At 42.4% G+C, this 17,118-nt stretch overlaps 1 protein-coding gene across 34 annotated transcripts in view; it reads left to right on the plus strand.

The window, feature by feature from the left end:
* SOX5 (SRY-box transcription factor 5) overlaps window positions 1-17,118 on the plus strand; it is a 656,593-nt gene that overhangs the window by 352,470 nt on the left and 287,005 nt on the right. For 4 of the 34 annotated variants that reach the window (XM_074586391.1, XM_074586421.1, XM_074586401.1 and 1 more), the window contains exon 1: window positions 5,365-5,550. The exons of 22 other annotated variants lie outside the window; for them this stretch is intronic. In XM_074586391.1, the coding sequence (XP_074442492.1) occupies window positions 5,513-5,550 (38 nt within the window). In that variant the 5' untranslated portion in view covers window positions 5,365-5,512. Of the gene's footprint in view, window positions 1-5,339; window positions 5,551-17,118 lie in introns of those variants that run through there. 8 more of the 34 variants (XM_074586168.1, XM_074586187.1, XM_074586176.1 and 5 more) reach the window with 6 other exon arrangements.

Raw genomic sequence — 17,118 nt, forward strand, 5'->3', positions numbered from 1 at the left:
AGTAAATAGCTGATAAATGAGGGCTTCCCACTTGCAAATGAGATGGTTTTACTTTTCCTTGAAGAAATTCAGTAAATTGAAAAACTCTAAATAGCACAGAAATTTCAGTCCTCCAGACCGCCTTCTCCTTCTCAGATTTTGCTATACTATATTCAGCACTCAGTTTTGCCAACACCGAACATGCCTGATGTGGCATTTACATTCTTTAAAAAAAGCATAGATTAGTTATATTTCTAAGAGTTAACTTCTCCTCTTGACACATGTACTTAATTCCCATTAATGGAAATGGCAGCTAGGCATGCACACTGAAAGGAAAAATCTGTTCCTAAGCATATGATCCAAACTGCATTGTAGCTAAACATTTCCATACTCTGAAGTAAGCACTCATTATTTGCGAGATATTCTTCATAGTAAATGCATCAGCCCCACTCTATTCTCCCTCCGTGCTCTCGTAACCTGTTCCAAAACACCCTTTCTTCGAAATCTTACAGATCCATTCTTAATGCTGCAGTTGTTTTGGATGTGCGCCTAAAAAAGAAAATCCATTTAGGATCTTCAGAGTTTTGCATATTTTCTGTGAGAATTTTCCAGTAAATCATTCTGTGGAACATCTTACATTTCCTTGGACTCTGTAGGTCTCTATTATTAAAACCTACAGTGGAAATAACAAAACCCAAAAAGCTCTTTTTTTTTTTTTTTTTTTTTCCCCCCCCAGCACTTCCTTTACTCACTGTATTGCAGTATCTGCCAAAGGCACTAGGCTGAAGTGCTATAATTTGATGATTTAAAAAAAATAAATTAATGTTTCATTTAAAGTTTTCCTTTTGCCAATGTGCTTATATAAAGACCTGCGGATTCTGTCTATGCAATATGCCAGAGTTACAGTATTTCGAACTTGAGCTGGGTGGATAATTGATTTTTTTGGTTCACCTCTTGAACTGGAGAACCACAATAGTGACAAAAAAGTCAGTTAAGCACAAAAATTCAGATAGGAGTTTATGATTTGAGTTGTTTTGCCTCACCCAAATGAAAATCAGAGATTTTTTTCTTTAGTTCGACCAAAATTGTCTTTTACCTGAACGTGTTTGTTTTGGGCACCCCTTAAAGGAAGCAAAGCAAGAGAAATGCACATTGACTGAACTGCTGGGGCAAGGGTGGGGGGGAAGTTTCATTTTTCTCATCACTTGAAGATATTTGAACTTACTACACAATTCTCAGTTTGAGAAGAGTATTGAGAGAAATGAACGTGGATCTCCCATGTTGCAAGTGGGTTTTGTAACTACGACCCACTTCGTTAAAAAGGGGCATCAGGGCTTGCTATTACTAGTCAAAAGTGTCAGGAATAGATAAAACTTCGTATGTTAAAAACTGGACAGTTGCATATTACATACATTTTCTTCTTTCTCAGTCAGTGGTTATTTATCCCAATTGCTCAGTTTTTCCACTTTTCTGATATGATAGTAGCCTTTGCGATATGTCTTGGCAATTTCTAAAAAGCAAGCCATAAAGTTAATATGATACAATTTGTAGAAAGGTTTCAGAGATTCCCTCAAACCATTTGTTTAGCTCGCTTTTTCTCCCTCTTGCGATTGCAGTTGAACTTACTAGGAGAACATAATTTTATCGATAAATCTATACAAGAGACTGTTAATAATCCAATAATAACAATACAATGACACAGTAATACAATACAGTATTAATACAATAGTAACTTTTTTTTCCTCTCCTTTTCGGACCCAACTCTCCTTCCCCCCCACTCAGCTGTGAGAGGGAGCTCAGTTGTTGTAGAAAACTTAAAATGAAGGAAACTGGGGAAGAAGGGGTAGGTACCTGAGCACAAAACATATTGGGGCAAGAGTAAATGTAAACTGGGGTAAGGGAAAAGAAAGGCCCATGTCAGAAGCATTCAGGGGAATTATCTCTACTTCCTTCCTCTCCCTTTCTCAGCTCTCCCTCTTGCTCAGTTATCTTTGGTTTTTTCCCCTGTGCATTTTTTTTTTTGCATTTATTATGGTCCTTTGTACTTCCTAGTCTAGCCAATGTCCTCTTCCATAATTCCTGATGTTGATGGTAATTGCTCAGGTTTACAATCATACTAACTGAGAGCCGGCAACCGAGGAGCCCCCATTGTGCTAGGCATAATACCAGCTTGGAGGAGTATGTGATCATTGCCCTGAAAAAGCTCAAATAGGAAATGATATAGGAAAGGGTAAATAAATGTGAATAGAGGAGGGAAGACCATGGTAGAAAGGCAGTTGTGGAGTGGAGCTGAGTGGAAAAAAAGCATATGAGGTTAGAGAGCTGAGTGGGGCTACTGTGCAGTCAAAATGTGGTAGTTGCCGAAACTGTTGGATTATTTTTTTTTTTAATGAAAGGTGGTCTTAATTTTCCTCCAGCCGGGGCTTCTGAGTGGCTTCTCTCTGTGAACTTCTCCCAAGGCCAAGTGTGAGGAAAGAGGGGAAGCAAAGTGAGAAGCAGCAGAGAAGGAACAGCATTTATGGGTGGGCAATGGTGCGTCAAGGGGAAAATGAAAGACCAAGAAAAGGGGCCCTACAAATGTGAATACAGCAGTGAAGTATGTTTTAACCAAATAGATGTAAAAATCATGCCTTTGTGGGAAAATCAGCTAAAATATACATGTTTCGGCAGCGTAAGGACCGTTGTCGATTATGAGGCACATGGGATCTTTGTTTCTCATTCTTTTGCCGAGTTGGCTAACTGTGTCAACTCGGGCAAGCTACTAAGCCTGCCTGCATCTCAGTTTCCTTATTTGAGGCCAAATTCTCTTACTAAGTAGCCTCCTACTCCACACAGAGATTTGCTGATTTGAATGGAGCCCCTGCAGAGTGAGATACTTTTCAATACAAATAAAGTTTTGGAATCGGCCCTAATTATATTTATTACCTGCAGAGGAGTAATGTGAGACTTAACGTGGTTTGAGACCCTCAGATGAAAGAGAAAGTATTTGGAATTGTTCTTTTTAATCACTGGCTGCCTTTTCAGTGTCTACTTCATAGCTGTCCTAAAAGGGCTAGCTACTAAATAACAAATGAAAAAAATCCTTGTACGTATTAATCGGGTTTGTCAGACTCCTATGAATGGACCTCTGTGGAAAATATTATTTGCTGGGGGCTACTGAGGGAAGGCAGTTTACCCTGCCCCACAGTGAGGAGCCATTAGATCTACCTCGTGCCAGAAGTTGACAGATTGTACGTGACTCTGCTCCGAGCGCGGTGGTGGTGTAAGGCAGACTGGAGACAGCCCTCGCAGATCCTCCCTTATGAACTGCAGTGAAGGCGCCTTTGCAAACTTCGCTTCGGCGCTTTGTTTCGTGAATGGTCTAATGCTCTTCGTGAATCATGGCGCATAAGTTACGAGCGGGTTTGCTACTCGTGGTTTAAACGATCATCCCAGACTTGTAGCTGGTGATGCCTTTGTGCCAACCAACACTGGACCGACTGGCCCCGGTGTGAGCCTGCTGGTTTGTAACACATGCATTGAGAGGGAAAAGGAGCAAATTAAACAGTATAGCTGTTGGATATTAATAAAAATAATAAGCTTTTCTATTTGGAATTTTTTTAAGCCAGTGGGCATGAAAATGTTGAACGTTTTATGGCTGCTCTGTGCGAATATGTGTATATATTTCAAAAAGTAAACTTGCTTTCTCCGTGTCACCGGGAGGTAGGGATAAGAGGGGAAGAGAGGGGGCGGTGGACCTAATCAAACTGTTGTGGGGTCAAAGCCTCGTGGTTTTTAAAGGCCCTTAATGTTGTCCAGCTGCAAATTAAAGGAGGGGGGAAAAAAAAAGAAGAGAGAAAGGAATTAGGGTTGGGGAACTGGAAAGAATGGAGTATAGATATGTGGGGGTGTGTGCATGTGTGTGCTAAAGAACAGGGAGACCAGTTTTTTTTTTCTTTTCTTTCTTTCTTTTTTTTTTCTTTTTTTTTTTTCCCCTCACCCCCCCTCGCTGCGAGCTCAGTGCCAGGCTGGACACGGGCGGTACTAGACTATTGAGGCATTAGGCGCTCCGCTTCCAGAGTAGCCCCCGGCTAATCCCCGGGGCTCTGACGGGAATTTCCCCGCGGCGTTCTCCCGGCCGTTGCCCCCCTCTCTCCGCCGGGGCAGGCTGGGCCGGTGAAGCCCTCCCCGCTGGAGCGGAGCGGAGCGGGTGTCCCCGAGCCGCCGGGGCTGGGGATGCGGGGCTGGGGATGCGGGGCTGGCCCCGCGGCGGCGGCTGCCCGCGCCTCCGTCCCCGCGTGTCAAAAGTCCATTACCTGATTGCCTTCCCCCGCCTGCCAGATTTTTATCTGGATAATTGGAAGTGCGGCGGAGGCTGCGCTCCGCCAGCCAGCCGAGGGGCTCTGCCGCTGCGCTTCGTCCACCTTGTTATCTGGGGGCTGTCTGGGCAGGGGAAATTGGAGGGATCCGCGGCGGAGGGACTCCTCTCGCTCGCCCGGAGGAGGGGGGTAAAGGGGAGGGGGTAAAAAAGAAAACAAGAAAAGCCCTAGCAGAGGAGACGAAAGTTTATTTTTGTTGTTGTTTGTGCGTGTGTGTGCGTGCGCGCCCGCTGCTTTGGCATGCGGCTACCTTTTCCCTTGCACACAACAGGGCTGTTTGATGGAGTTTGGAGCTGAGGAAACTTTGGGTTTGTTGCCAGGACGGTTCGCAGCACTTTGTGGAAAGCAAGAGCTAACAGTGAGACCGACAGAGTGAGTGACAAGTTGTTTACAGGTTTCCTTGAAGGGGCCTCTGCTATATTTCAATCTGTCAAAGTTGCTTTTCTTCCCTCAGAACAATGCCTGATTGTTGTCCGGGGTGGTTTTTTTTTTTTTCCTTTTTTTTTTTTTTTTTTTTTTTCCCCTCCCCAAAGAGAGAGAAAGAGGGAGGGGGGAGAGAAAGGAATGAAAATTCTTCGGAACACGAATGCCTTTGGTAACATTTTTATGTGTCTAATCTTTTCTCTCCTATTTCAACTCTGAGAGAGTTGATAACTGTTTCAATTTAATCAGTCCGCTCTTGTTTTATCTTCTTTCTCCACTGATCTTCCTCAGCGCAGGGGATTTGCTCCTGGTTTGCCGGTTTAGGTGGATTGTCGAGCTTTCCCCCCACCCCCCGCCTCCTTCCCCCCTTATTTATCCCCCCCACCCCGTTTTTTTAGGACATTGATGGAGTTGACTTTTGCCGTTCGGCGGCGGCGGGCGAGCAGACGGGAGAGGCCAGGCCAGGCGGCGGGCGGTTGCCCAGCGGCCGGCCGGCGCGGCGGGGGGAGCTGTGGGCGCAGCCTGCTGCGAGGCGCGCTGCCCCTTTAAGAGACTGGTCAAGGAGTCCTCGCTCAGAGCGAGCGAGCCGGGAGGGAGGGAGAGGGAGGGAGGGAGGGAGAAAGAGAGAGAGAGAGAGAGAGAGAGAGAGAGAGAAAATCAATCGGTTTAGAAGGTTTGGACTCACTTGACAGGTTCAGTTGGAGGCGACCATAGGTGGCTGCTGTGACAAAGGGAAATTGTGCTTTTCCAGCATGCTAACTGACCCTGATTTACCTCAGGAGTTTGAAAGGTGAGTCGAGTTGTTGGGGCGGGGGAGGGAGGGGGGGGGCGCTGCCTTTTGCTTTGGGGGGGGGGACGGACTTCCCCCCCCCCTTTCTTTTTTGTGTGTGTGTGTTCTGTTTCGTGGTTTGTTTGTTTGTTGTTGTTATTTATTTATTTGTTTGTTTGTTAATTTACACGAACACGCGTGTTCGTGCGCGGATGAGCTGCCCGCGGTGCGGGCTCGCACAGAGGCAGGGGGACGGGCGCGCAACTCCGGCGCCCGGCGGCAGGCCGGCGAGATGCTCCCCCCGCGCTGTCCCCCGTCCGTGTGTGTGTGTGTGTGTGTGGTGTGTGTGTCCCGTCCCCCCGAGCGTTACCTTGGCTATTCAAACGGCGTGTCAGTTAGCCCGGCGTGGGGTGGGGGCGGGGCGGGGGGAGCCCTCCGTGGCCGTGGCGGGCCCCGGCGAGCCCCTCGCCCGCCGCCCCGGCGGTGCGCAGCTTTGTTCCGCTGGCTCGGGAGGCAGGCTGCCGTGCCCTCCTTCCCCTGCCCGAACCGGCCCGCCGAGGCACACCGAGCCGAAGAGGTGCCTTCCTCGGCAGCACCTCCCCGCCCCTGCCCGGGGACTCCCCGGGCGATGGAGGATGCCCGGTGGCGGGAGGAGGGGGGGGGGGGGGGGTTCCACTTCCAACCTCGCCCTCCCGTCAAACTTGGGAAGGCGCTCCGCCGAGCACATGACCTTTTGTTGATCTAGCAGAAGCGATTATTTTTAGGCAAGTTAACATCCCGGCCCTCCGTCGGGAGAACATCCCTTTGCCTGAGGAGGAGAAATTAAAAAAAAAAAAAAATAAAAAAAAAAGGGAAAAAGAAAAAAAAAAGTGAAACTCTTGCCTCCAAGTTTTGGCCATCGCCTCTCTCGCAGAGTGTCAAGAGCGGGGTTTGGGTATGACGTAGATGTGCCCTTCTCCCCCTGCCCGAAGCAGGAGCCTTCCCTGCCTTGAATTAAGTTTTTGCTGTCACTGGCGATGGCTTGTGACCTCTGAGAGTTTAGTCCTTATTTCATATGATCTGACGCTCCTAAGAGGTTTTGAAGCGTTTTCTCAGGCGCTAGTACACACGTCCATTGATGATCCGGCATCCCTTCCCTCCGGCTTCATTTTTAAAGGTTATTAATATCCCTTGTGCGGTTGCAGTAAACAATCCAAACTTTCATTTCTAAGTGGTAAATAAAAGAATGCCAGGATGCGCGTTACTTAGGTTTTTCTCATCTTCGTGAAAGCTACCTCCTGTATAAACATTTGGTTGTATCTGACTATGCAATACAAGCTAGGTGCTAGACCAGCTGGTTAAAAATATGCTAAGTCAAGCTGTTCATCGTTCAAACCTACTGAATTTGATAGTAAAGGCATAGGAAAGAAGGCAAGATAAAAACATTTTAAGTGGGCTGAGGAACACGCATGCAGAGAAAGGACAGGAAAGAACGCTTGAATTAAAAGATCAGAGAAAAATAAAATTGGGAAATGCAGAAAAGAACTATTTTAACGCTTTCAATCCTCGTTCTGCAACTAGAACACTTGCTTACTAGAAAGTGGAATTGGCATGGTTGCAGTGCTCCAAGGTCGTGTTTAATCAATTAATTTTCCAGACTTACTTGGAATACTTGGCATTTTTCTTTGGTTTGTTATCATTACGATAATAGAACAAAATTGGTTTTGTTCACGTGCATTGTATTGACTTAGTTGAACTACCTGAGGAAACCGTTACTGTTTCTGGTGTCAGATCTAATCTAGCATCACAATCATGCATGTGTCTTGTTCATACAACTAATAGATTCAAGTATTTCATATGCTTCACTAAGATTATACGTAGAAATTTATAAGCAAGCGATTTCGATTATTCTTTGAACTTTGTGATCAACAGAATACTTGTAAACTCTGTGAAGCAGAATGAAGTCCCTTCATTTTCCTGTTGGGGGACTTTATTTTTTTTTTTTAATCTGAAGTCTCTGCATTCTAAATATATATTTATATAAATTCTATATGTAAACAAATGATTTTGGACAAAACATATTCCTTAGAAATAGAATGAGCTTCTCTACTCTTTTTTTTTTTTTTTCCCCCTTAGGCGTACGTTTCATTTTCAGAGATCCCAGCTTTGCTCTTGTAAACATTCTTGTTAAATAATCAATACGCTGCTCTCCTTTTGCTATGCAGATAATAGCACGCAGTAGAAATGGGAAGCAATAAAAACGAACCTCAGGACATACAATTTTTTATTTTATTTTTTTTTTTTACAATTTTCCTTCTGCAGCTGAAATTGGTAATACAAACCAGTATCTCTGTTAATCATTACCATTTGTTTACATTGTGTGTGTTTGACTATAGTTACACACACATACACAGAGTAGATACTGTCCATGTAATATATGTGTTTATCCAAAAACAGCCATGAGGACACTCTTTCTCTTACACACGGATGCACAGACCGTCAGCCACACACACGCTCACAGAATTCACATGTGTGCATATGCACGATGCGCAGATGATTGTTTTTTAGACACCACTGGCAGATTATTCTCTCATTCTCAGTAAACACAGTTCTTGGAGTACATTTCTGCAGTCGCTGGGGTCCAGCACGTCATATTTGCATGACTGACTTCAGTTTTGTTATTACTATCCATCTCCCACTATTCCCTTTTAAACTTGAATAGCAAATTATGAGGAGGTAAAGATTTATCAAGCTAAGTTGTTTGCAGTTCAGATCTCGGAGCGTCTGTATATATCTCAGGAGGTTATTCTTCTCTGCCTGTCGTCTTTCCCGTGATGTTTCAGTGTATCCCGGTAAACTGCAAACAGTTCAGAAACTTTCAGTCACCCCAACTGAAGGGATCTGAATCAAGGGGGGGACTTCTCTTGTGTGTCTGTGGCCATTATCAGGGGACATTTGTGATACATACTTGGAATGAAAATGATCCTCGGTGTCAGACAAGTAAACATTCATTAATTCATTCAGCATTACTAGTAAATTGCAGTAGGTTTTGTGAGTTAGCATGTATAATTAATTACCATACCAAAAATGTGACGGTTTTCGTCCTTTCCTGAGGAGTTACTTGCACGTCTTTATTTCTGTTTGTGGCGGTTCAGCTGCTTGATTGAGAGGAGCATCAGAATGCGTACGCTGAGGGGGATGATGTTTGCAGAAACGTTGTAGAAAGAAATTATAACTGGAATCTGCTCCGTTTGTTACACAGGGAAAAGATAACTTCTGGGATGTACTTTGCAATGTACCTGTGGCACTCTGAATTGGCTTTAAAGCTCTTGAGAACAATAACTCTGTTATTGTTTTGTGTTTATCTTTTTTTTTTCTTTTTTTAAAAAAAAAAAAGGAGCGTCATTATACTTAAATATAACAAGTGTGGTCACGATAGAAAGAAAGTTTACTTCACTGAGTAAAAACGTAGAGATAACGCGGCCAGAACCATCATGGACAGCTGTGAAATTTACAGAATGATAAAATCTCAGAAATGCCCAACATAAAGTTTTAATGTCTTAATAAAATCTGATAAATGAAAAATGGATAAAGTGACTGCTTAACAATGTCCCTAGTGTATGGAATGTTCTTAAACCCAAATTAATTACTGCATATTTACATTTCTCTGTAGACTGTGAGAGAGGCTATGCTAGGCATCCGGACAGAGTAACATCCTTTATATTTCTCTTTTTCAATCTTTTCTTTTTTCTTTTTTTTCCCTTCCTTTTTTTTTTTTTTTCTCTTTTTTTAATTTTTAACGTGGCAGTTCAAGGTAAAGAGGTACGCAGTGCTTGTGGAAGAAAGAAGGGTGGGTTAGTGCTTCCATAGGAAAAAAGGAAGAGCTAGAAAAGACAAAAGGCGCGGATGGGAGCGTGAGGATGGGGACAGCAGAACAAGTTTAACATTTTCAGTCACCAGTTCTGTGCACTCAAAACGTTCTCTGTGCTAGTGACTAGCTTGTAGAAAGGAAAGGCTCAAAGATGTAAAGCAAGCCTCTGCTGGGAGGAAAAAAATATACTTAGCTGCTTCACTGCTGCACTGCACGAGTCATTTCAGACTCCCACTGAATTTATTTTGGGGTTGTACCAACACTGTCAAATGGAGAAATCATTTTCCTAAAAGGAAACTTTGCGTATTCCTAAGTGCTTTTCTTAGCTAAAGTTACCCTAAAAGCTTTCTTCTGCTGCTGCGTTTGCTGAGAATTTTGGAGAAAGAATAATACCTTTCTATTAACCGGCTTGCTCAGAATGACGTCCCACTCTCTTAAAATCTACCTGTAGAAGTAAGAGTGATTATTCCTTCATTTAAAAGAAAACAATGAGATTTCTTTAATATCGGGCTGAATAGCTTTTACCTTCCATCGAGATGTTTTGAGAAAAGGACTTTATTGCTTATGTTTGTGGGTCTAGGGGTCTGGGATCTGAAGAATAAATACAGTGCCAGTTAAAAGTTTCAAATACTGGTTTTTCGCAGTGACGAAAATTAACATGATTTTATTTCTCTGAGATAAGGCTGAAGGGATTAATGCGTTTGTAGACTATTACGCGTGCGCTAATTTCGTTTGTTGCGCTTATGCTTAGCGAGGAAGAAGTTGACTGTTACAGATTACGGATTTTAATGAACATCTCAATAATTTACCAGTTGCTGAAATTGTGAACTAGACTTGGAAGGCAAAAGCCCAAATGAGAGAGCTGATGAGTGACACACCAGCCCGCACAATTCGACTGTTGTATTCATTGCATTCGAATCAAATCGGGAGTTTGGCATTACTAATTCTGGGTGGCTGGCTCATCATATGCATTCAAGGAGTTAATTAAAACACACACAAACACATACACACACTCTCCCACCAAGCAGCTTGCGATGTTTATGTGCATAGCGTGTTTGATTGGTACCTTTAGATAGGAGAGGAATTGTTTTTCCTTCTCTTGCTGTCCAGAGATCTTAAATATATAACTAGTTTACAAAATATTTACTACTACTTAGGGAGCTTTTAACGAGCATTTATGGCTTTATCATTTAGGAGACATATAGTATCTTATTGAGTTACTTAAATGTGAAGCTCCCTGATAGGATAGGCATATATGTCTCCGTAAAGTGATATATCTGTAGCTGTATAAAATACGCTTTTACAATATTTATACAGGAAAAAGAGTATCTCCTCCCAAGGTAGATTTATAGTTTCTTCGCATGCTTTTCATACTATACTTTAAAAAAATCTCTTAATGTTGAATAGAATACCTGCATGTTTGCGTGTCAGATACCTCTGCCTTCACAGCTCTTGCAGAAGTCAGTTTGACAGCCTCTCGGCTTTTTTTTTATTTTTTTTTTATTAATTTCTTGCGCAGGCCTGGTTGTAGCATGATTAACTCGTAAGTGAAGGGGGGAAAAAGATGTTGTCATGTTGTACCTGTTTGCACTGGAAATATTCAATGCCTGTGAATTCTGCTACTGTAGTCAAGAGAAAAGAAGTGCTCCCAGCAATTAATCAATAGCTGTAGTATGTCTCTGCTGATGGCAAGGAGTTTGTTTAACAAATAGCATCCTTAGAAGCAAAGCGCTTTTGCTTTTTAAAGTATCCGTGGATTTTTATCTAATTTGGAAAATGTGTGAAGTCTCCCATACTTCCCACGAAAGGTAAAATTATGTTGTATTTGAGTATGTTAAAAGCTATGCTGCAAATTAAGCAAATCCTTGTTACATTATTGTATTGCCTAAACCAGAACTCAACTTCTCGAACTTTTGAAAGGGGTTGTGTTTTTCTCTTGAGCTTTTGGCTTTGGGCAGCGGGCGAGGGCGAGCGATCGCGCGCGCTGTACCTGACGGGGATTTACGGCGTTTCTACCTTCCACGTCTCCTCCAGCAGACCCCCTGGCGAAACCCCGCTGCTGTCAGTGGCCATAAAGTTTTCACCCACGCCTTTGCTGAGGGTTACAATGCTAGCCTGCGGTCTGCCACGCGTCCCACCTCTCCCACACCCTACCGAGGGGCTGACTTGGTCCAAGTGGCTGGTGCCTCGCCTGGGGTCGGGGCTGGGCTCTGCCTGTGGCCGGTGGCCACCAGAGGGGCAGTGGGGAGCCCTGCGTGCCACCGCAGCCTCCGCTCGAGAGACGCCGCTTGTCACCTCCGCCCCAAGCCCAGCCTTCGCCAGCCTGAGAAGCCAGGAGTCTCTAAAAGTTGTTCCTGAGCCCACATGTCCTTGTGACAGCGTGAAGTTCTGCGCGCGGTAGTTGTTGGGAGAGAGCAGATTTAGACAAGATTTTGGAAGAATTTTGGTGAGCGCTGCTTGCAGGGGCCATGGTACTTGGAAAGAATGTAAGGAGTGAGTGGAAATTGTGAGATATGCAGTGGTAATTCAGAGACGCTGTCTACCTTTTTTTAGGATAGGTGCAAAATTTTAATTTTTTTTTTAAGCAGAAAAAGAAGGAAAAGGAAAAACACAAGTTGAACTCTGGTTGCTGGAATCATCAGATGTTAATACGAAGTTCAGGAGTGTTAGAGGTGCTGCCCATGGTATTGGGGGGGAGGTTCGGTGTTTGTTTTGAAAGAAATTTGCAAACATTTTTCTAACCCTTATTTTTGATCTGGCATGGCACTTCTCTTCAACTTTTGCTTTTGTCACCTTGTTTAAGAAAAAAAACCCAACCAACACAATGATATTATTTTTGACTTGCAGAACTCTGAGAGTTGAAGTAAAAATGAGAAAAAGCATGGGGCTGGCTTTGAAAGTTTGAAATTACTTTAACCTTGTTTCCCTTAAGAGTATTGTGGGATTAATCAGGTAGCATTTCTTATTTCTAAATTTGTAATTATATTTGCTATTTTAAAAATCTGTGGTATTCCAGATTTCCTTTTTATACTTCTTTTTGGAAAGATCAAGTATGGAAATGCATATCGGCAACTGCTCTTTGAGAGCTGTAATACTTTTATTTTATTTTGTTTTACTATGTACTTCTGCTTTTGTGTTTTCTCAAGTTCATATACACTGTATTCATTATGTTTTGTTTTCTTCCTAGGGTGTGGGTGTCTGTGGGCTATTTGATCTATTTATATCATAAAATGTTACCTTAGTGCTAATTTTTCTGTGTGGTTGTATTATAGTCTATTACTACACATTTGTTGCTGTCTTACTAATCTTAACATAATTCTATTACTTTTGGAGGCAAAAATATAAGCAGAGTGAATAGAAAATTAATTTTCTTGTCTGAATAATCAGTTCTTTTTAGTGGTGAGGAACTCTGTGTGTGGGGGGGTATGTGCTATTCTTGCTTAGTTAAGACCATTGTGTGCATCTAATGTTCTTCACAAACCTTTGTAGCTCTAGAGAAAAAAGACCTAGGCATGTAGAGAACCCCATAGAGTTTGTCATCCTCTTTGTTTCTTTGGTGCTGAGCTTGATTTTTTTAAGAATGTGGGAGTGAAAAAATGCCCCATGTTTCATTCATTCGTTTTGCAGGTTGGGCATGGGCAAAGATAATGTATCTGACAGTCAGCTTGAGTTACCTGCCATTGCCGACTCAATAAACAGCATAATACCAAGAGTAAGGAAAATGTTAGTGGTTCTGACAAACTTTTAGTTTTGTTACTCCTTTTTTACCATAATTATGTAAAAAGATTTCTCCGAACTTTTTTTGCCAATTCAAACAGCAAGCCTAAAAAAAATCTCAAGAGTATGTGCACCCGTATGTACAGATGCATTCATGTTACTTCTCTGTAGTTTGGTATGCCCGTTTACTGGGTTGCATTAAGTTGCGTTATCTTCAGTTTGTTGGGAATCCTAAAGAAACTGCACTTAAGAGTGTGATGCAGCTAAAATTCATCACGGTTTGAAAGACCAAAGTGCATCTCAGCATACAAATTTTGTAGTTTTGAGGTATTTCTCATTTCAAGAGAAGGAGTGTTTAGTGAAGGGTGTGAAACGTACCTCATCTTTTGGGGTGGCCTGCCTGAGTTAGGGTTGAGGCCCTTTGGTGGAGCTTTGTGCCCGGAGGGAGCGTTGGTTTGCTGTAGTGCTGCCCAGGCTGTATTTGACTGTAGAGAAGACTTCTGTTTTCAGAGAAATTCCTTTAGCGGCCTCATTACATTCACTTTGTAAAACAAGACTGAAAACATTTTCTCCAAAGGTTTAGTCAAGTTTCTATTCATAGGGTTTTCTCCCTAAATTTTGATGCTGTGGCCTCAGTGGGGCAGAGGCTTTTTTGGATAGAAATGAGATGTGTGGGAAGGTGATGGTTGGTAAGGGCGGAGGGAAGGATGTTCTTACCCGTTTGGCATGTCTATTAACAAACTGGGTCATTTTGTTGTGTTGTATTTACATGACTTGTTCCTGTGCTGGTGTGAAATGTGAATCACCACAACATGATGATTATTTAAAAAAAAAAAAAATAGGCTAAATGAAACAAAACTGAAATAGAACTGAAAGGCTAAATGAAATCAAATGAAAACAGAACATGCAACATTATTCTTTTGGTACAGTTTCCTCCTGCAGTTGCTGAATAAAGCCAAAGAGGTTTCTTTTCCATGTCTGTTAAAAATATCCAGGCTTTGAGTTTGAAAATCACAGGGACATAGAAAATACATCTTTCTCTTCAGGTTGAGCCTTTGGTTTGTCTTTTGCTCAAGGGTTTTGGAGATTTAAGTAGGTGTTGTGGTCAGTGTGTTGTAAAGAAGGTTATTGATCCTCATCTTTGTTGAAACCATATGATCATTGAATTGATTCTGGTTGCACAACTGAGATTAGACTTTGGCAGAATTTCTCGGTGGAAGCAGTCATCCTTTGCTTATATTTTCTAAGTTCTGCTCGCTTTTGCTGTTCTTGCCTAAACTCAGAAATTAATTGTGTGACTCAGGAAACCATATTAAGCTATGGTGTTTGCATGAAATACCATGCGAAGGTATGGGAAAAATACTGTGCCACTCTCAAGTATGCCATGCATCTCTTTTATAGATAATCTGCATGTGTATTAGTGTCATTGATTTAGTGTGTTTTTGTGGAGTGCAAGCATCCTGAATCAGGACCCCATTATGCCCGTCACTGTACAAACACAAAAAAGAAGGTTTCTTTCCATTCCACAGAGCAGCCTTTGTGCTTAGAGCTTAGAGTAATATCAATGTGTCTTTGTATGGGGAAAATTCAGAAACGGAGAGTAGGTAAGAGATCCCTAGCATGGCTCATGAATGAGATTTCAGTCCTGAAGCCATGCTTTAGAACTTATAAATTGAGCAATATATGTGCATGTGTATTCTCTCTCTGTATATTCTCTATGTGTATGTATGTAGAAGTTGCTTTACTGTTAGAAGTACTGATAATATTAATAATAGGTTCATACTTCCTGTAAAGTCTTTTGATTAGGAATTCAGAGCATTTGGAAAGCATTAATATACAAATCGTGAAGATTTCTGTGCTCTTTAGATTGCAAAGCAAGATTAGCCTCAACCTATAGATGAGAAAACTGAGGGACGGTGTCACAAAATCATTTGCATGGGTGGGTAGAAAAAACGGAGATACTGACTGCTAGTCCTGTTTTTTAACCTCAAGACCCTTCTTTTCCTTCTTGAGATCCTAAGAACTGCAAATTACAGACTTCTGTCTGTCCAATTATAATTTCTAAAGGTCTCATTCTAGCAAGATGAACTGTAATATTCAAATTAGTTAAATATGTAAAGTAGGGACTTTGGAGTATAATTAATAACGTAAAGTAAAGAAATATTTACAGCCCCAGCTGCATCAGTTAGGGCTGGGAGGGAATACTGTCTGTAGCCCCTCCAATTATCTGAGTGTGCTTCTAAGCGAACTCCCTACCTGGAGGCAAGTTCGGAGAACTGGAGTTAGGCAGAAGCACCCGCAGTGTTTAAGCCGTAAATTGAGAGACAGTGTGTGCTACTCATGGCCAGGTAAACGCTTCGTCCTGGAGAACAATTAACATCTTCAGCCATATGTACAAGAGCTGTCATATGTTTTATAACCTAAGGACCAGGCGCTAGGGGAGTCCAGGAAAAAATTCTTCACATGGAGAGTATTAATGTGAGGAACAGACTCTACTGAAAGCAGCAGTGTAGGCAGCCACAGTGAGCAAACCAACTAGCTTAAAAGCAAAAACCACGTTGCAGAACGCAAAATGCACTGTGATTCTTACCTGCGTATTTGACATCTGTTTTTCAAATGTGTGACAGAGATCCAGGATGAAGGAAATGATACAGGCTCATTAAAAGGGAGGAATTATTTTCTTATTCATGTTGAAAGTCCTTCTAATCTCTTTTAGTATTTTTTTTTCTTGTTTCCAACTGTATGAGTAGAGCTGAATTGCTGGTGTCTGCAGGTAGATTTAGATCTAGTCTCTATGTTGCATCTCTTACTACACACTGTTGAGAAAATGCATATAAACTAAGGATTCCTGGGTGGATTTGATCTCTGTAGCCTGTGAATATTATGACTGAGCCATTAAGTTATTTTCTTTGATAAGCTTTTTAAGAGGGAGACTACTTTTGAGATAATGGATTATAATCAGGCATGTTCCGTAGTGTTTCAGTAGTAGTTACTCAGCAGTGTGTTCGCAAAGACCTATTTTGTGATAGGGCCAGTCAAGGCATCCTTTAAAAAAGTGACCATTAATTCTGAGTGTTTGGACTCAGTGGCACTGAAGTTCAGTATCAGGTCCTAAAAACATAGGCCTAATTAATGAATGTTCTGCTCAGCCGTATGAAAAAGTCTGACACTTTTCATCCCAGTAAGCCAGGATGGCATGAAATGGTGACTCAGGAGGAGATCACTGAGCAGAAGCCTGACTTTCCTTAATCTGCAGCAACCTTCCATCAGTTGCAACGCCGCTGGAATTTCTAAAGCATCAGGAGGGAGTTCTGCAGGCTTCTGCAAATCTGTAGATTTCAGAAGCTCTGTTTCGGTGTGCTTTAAAGACACGTTAACTATCTGGTCCTCCTAAACAGCATGTATCCCTGGCAGATCAGAATGATCAGAATGGTGGCGATGAAAACGTACCTAAGTTCTGCCAGGGCTAACATCTGGGCCCTAGTGGACTTGGCACTGTACGCAAAATCAATCTTTGTTTTGAAACTGTGTGTTTCCTAAGGTAGTAATTCCCATTTGTGGCCACCAAGGTCTTAAGCGAGACCGCTGCACAAAAATGCATTCTTCCAAGTATACATTTGTTTGATAACCTCAGGTGTCAAAAGTGTGACCTCTGTTAATTTGTCACCAGGCAAATTATTGTCACCAGTTCCCAGATTCCATGAGAACCCCAGGCAGACAGCAGAGCCCCATGCTGGTAAGCATTTCTGGTTTTGCTGTTTGTGGTAATAAACAACCTACTTACAAATGGGTTGACTGAGGTGCCTGTAACTGGGGTGACTTGCCATGGGTTGCCCGGTGTAACAGCAGCAGATTCATCAGCAGATTCTTGGAGGGCTCAATACCCTCATCTGGAGGTGGTTCCTCCAGAGCAGCATAGCCTATCTTATATTTTCATATTGAATAAACTAAATGGTTATTAGATAAGAAAGACAGAGCCTTATTATTAAAATGATTTACAGAATTTCCTTCCTGATGTTTAT

The sequence above is a fragment of the Larus michahellis genome, chromosome 1 (assembly GCF_964199755.1).
Source record: "Larus michahellis chromosome 1, bLarMic1.1, whole genome shotgun sequence".
Lineage (NCBI taxonomy): Eukaryota > Metazoa > Chordata > Aves > Charadriiformes > Laridae > Larus > Larus michahellis.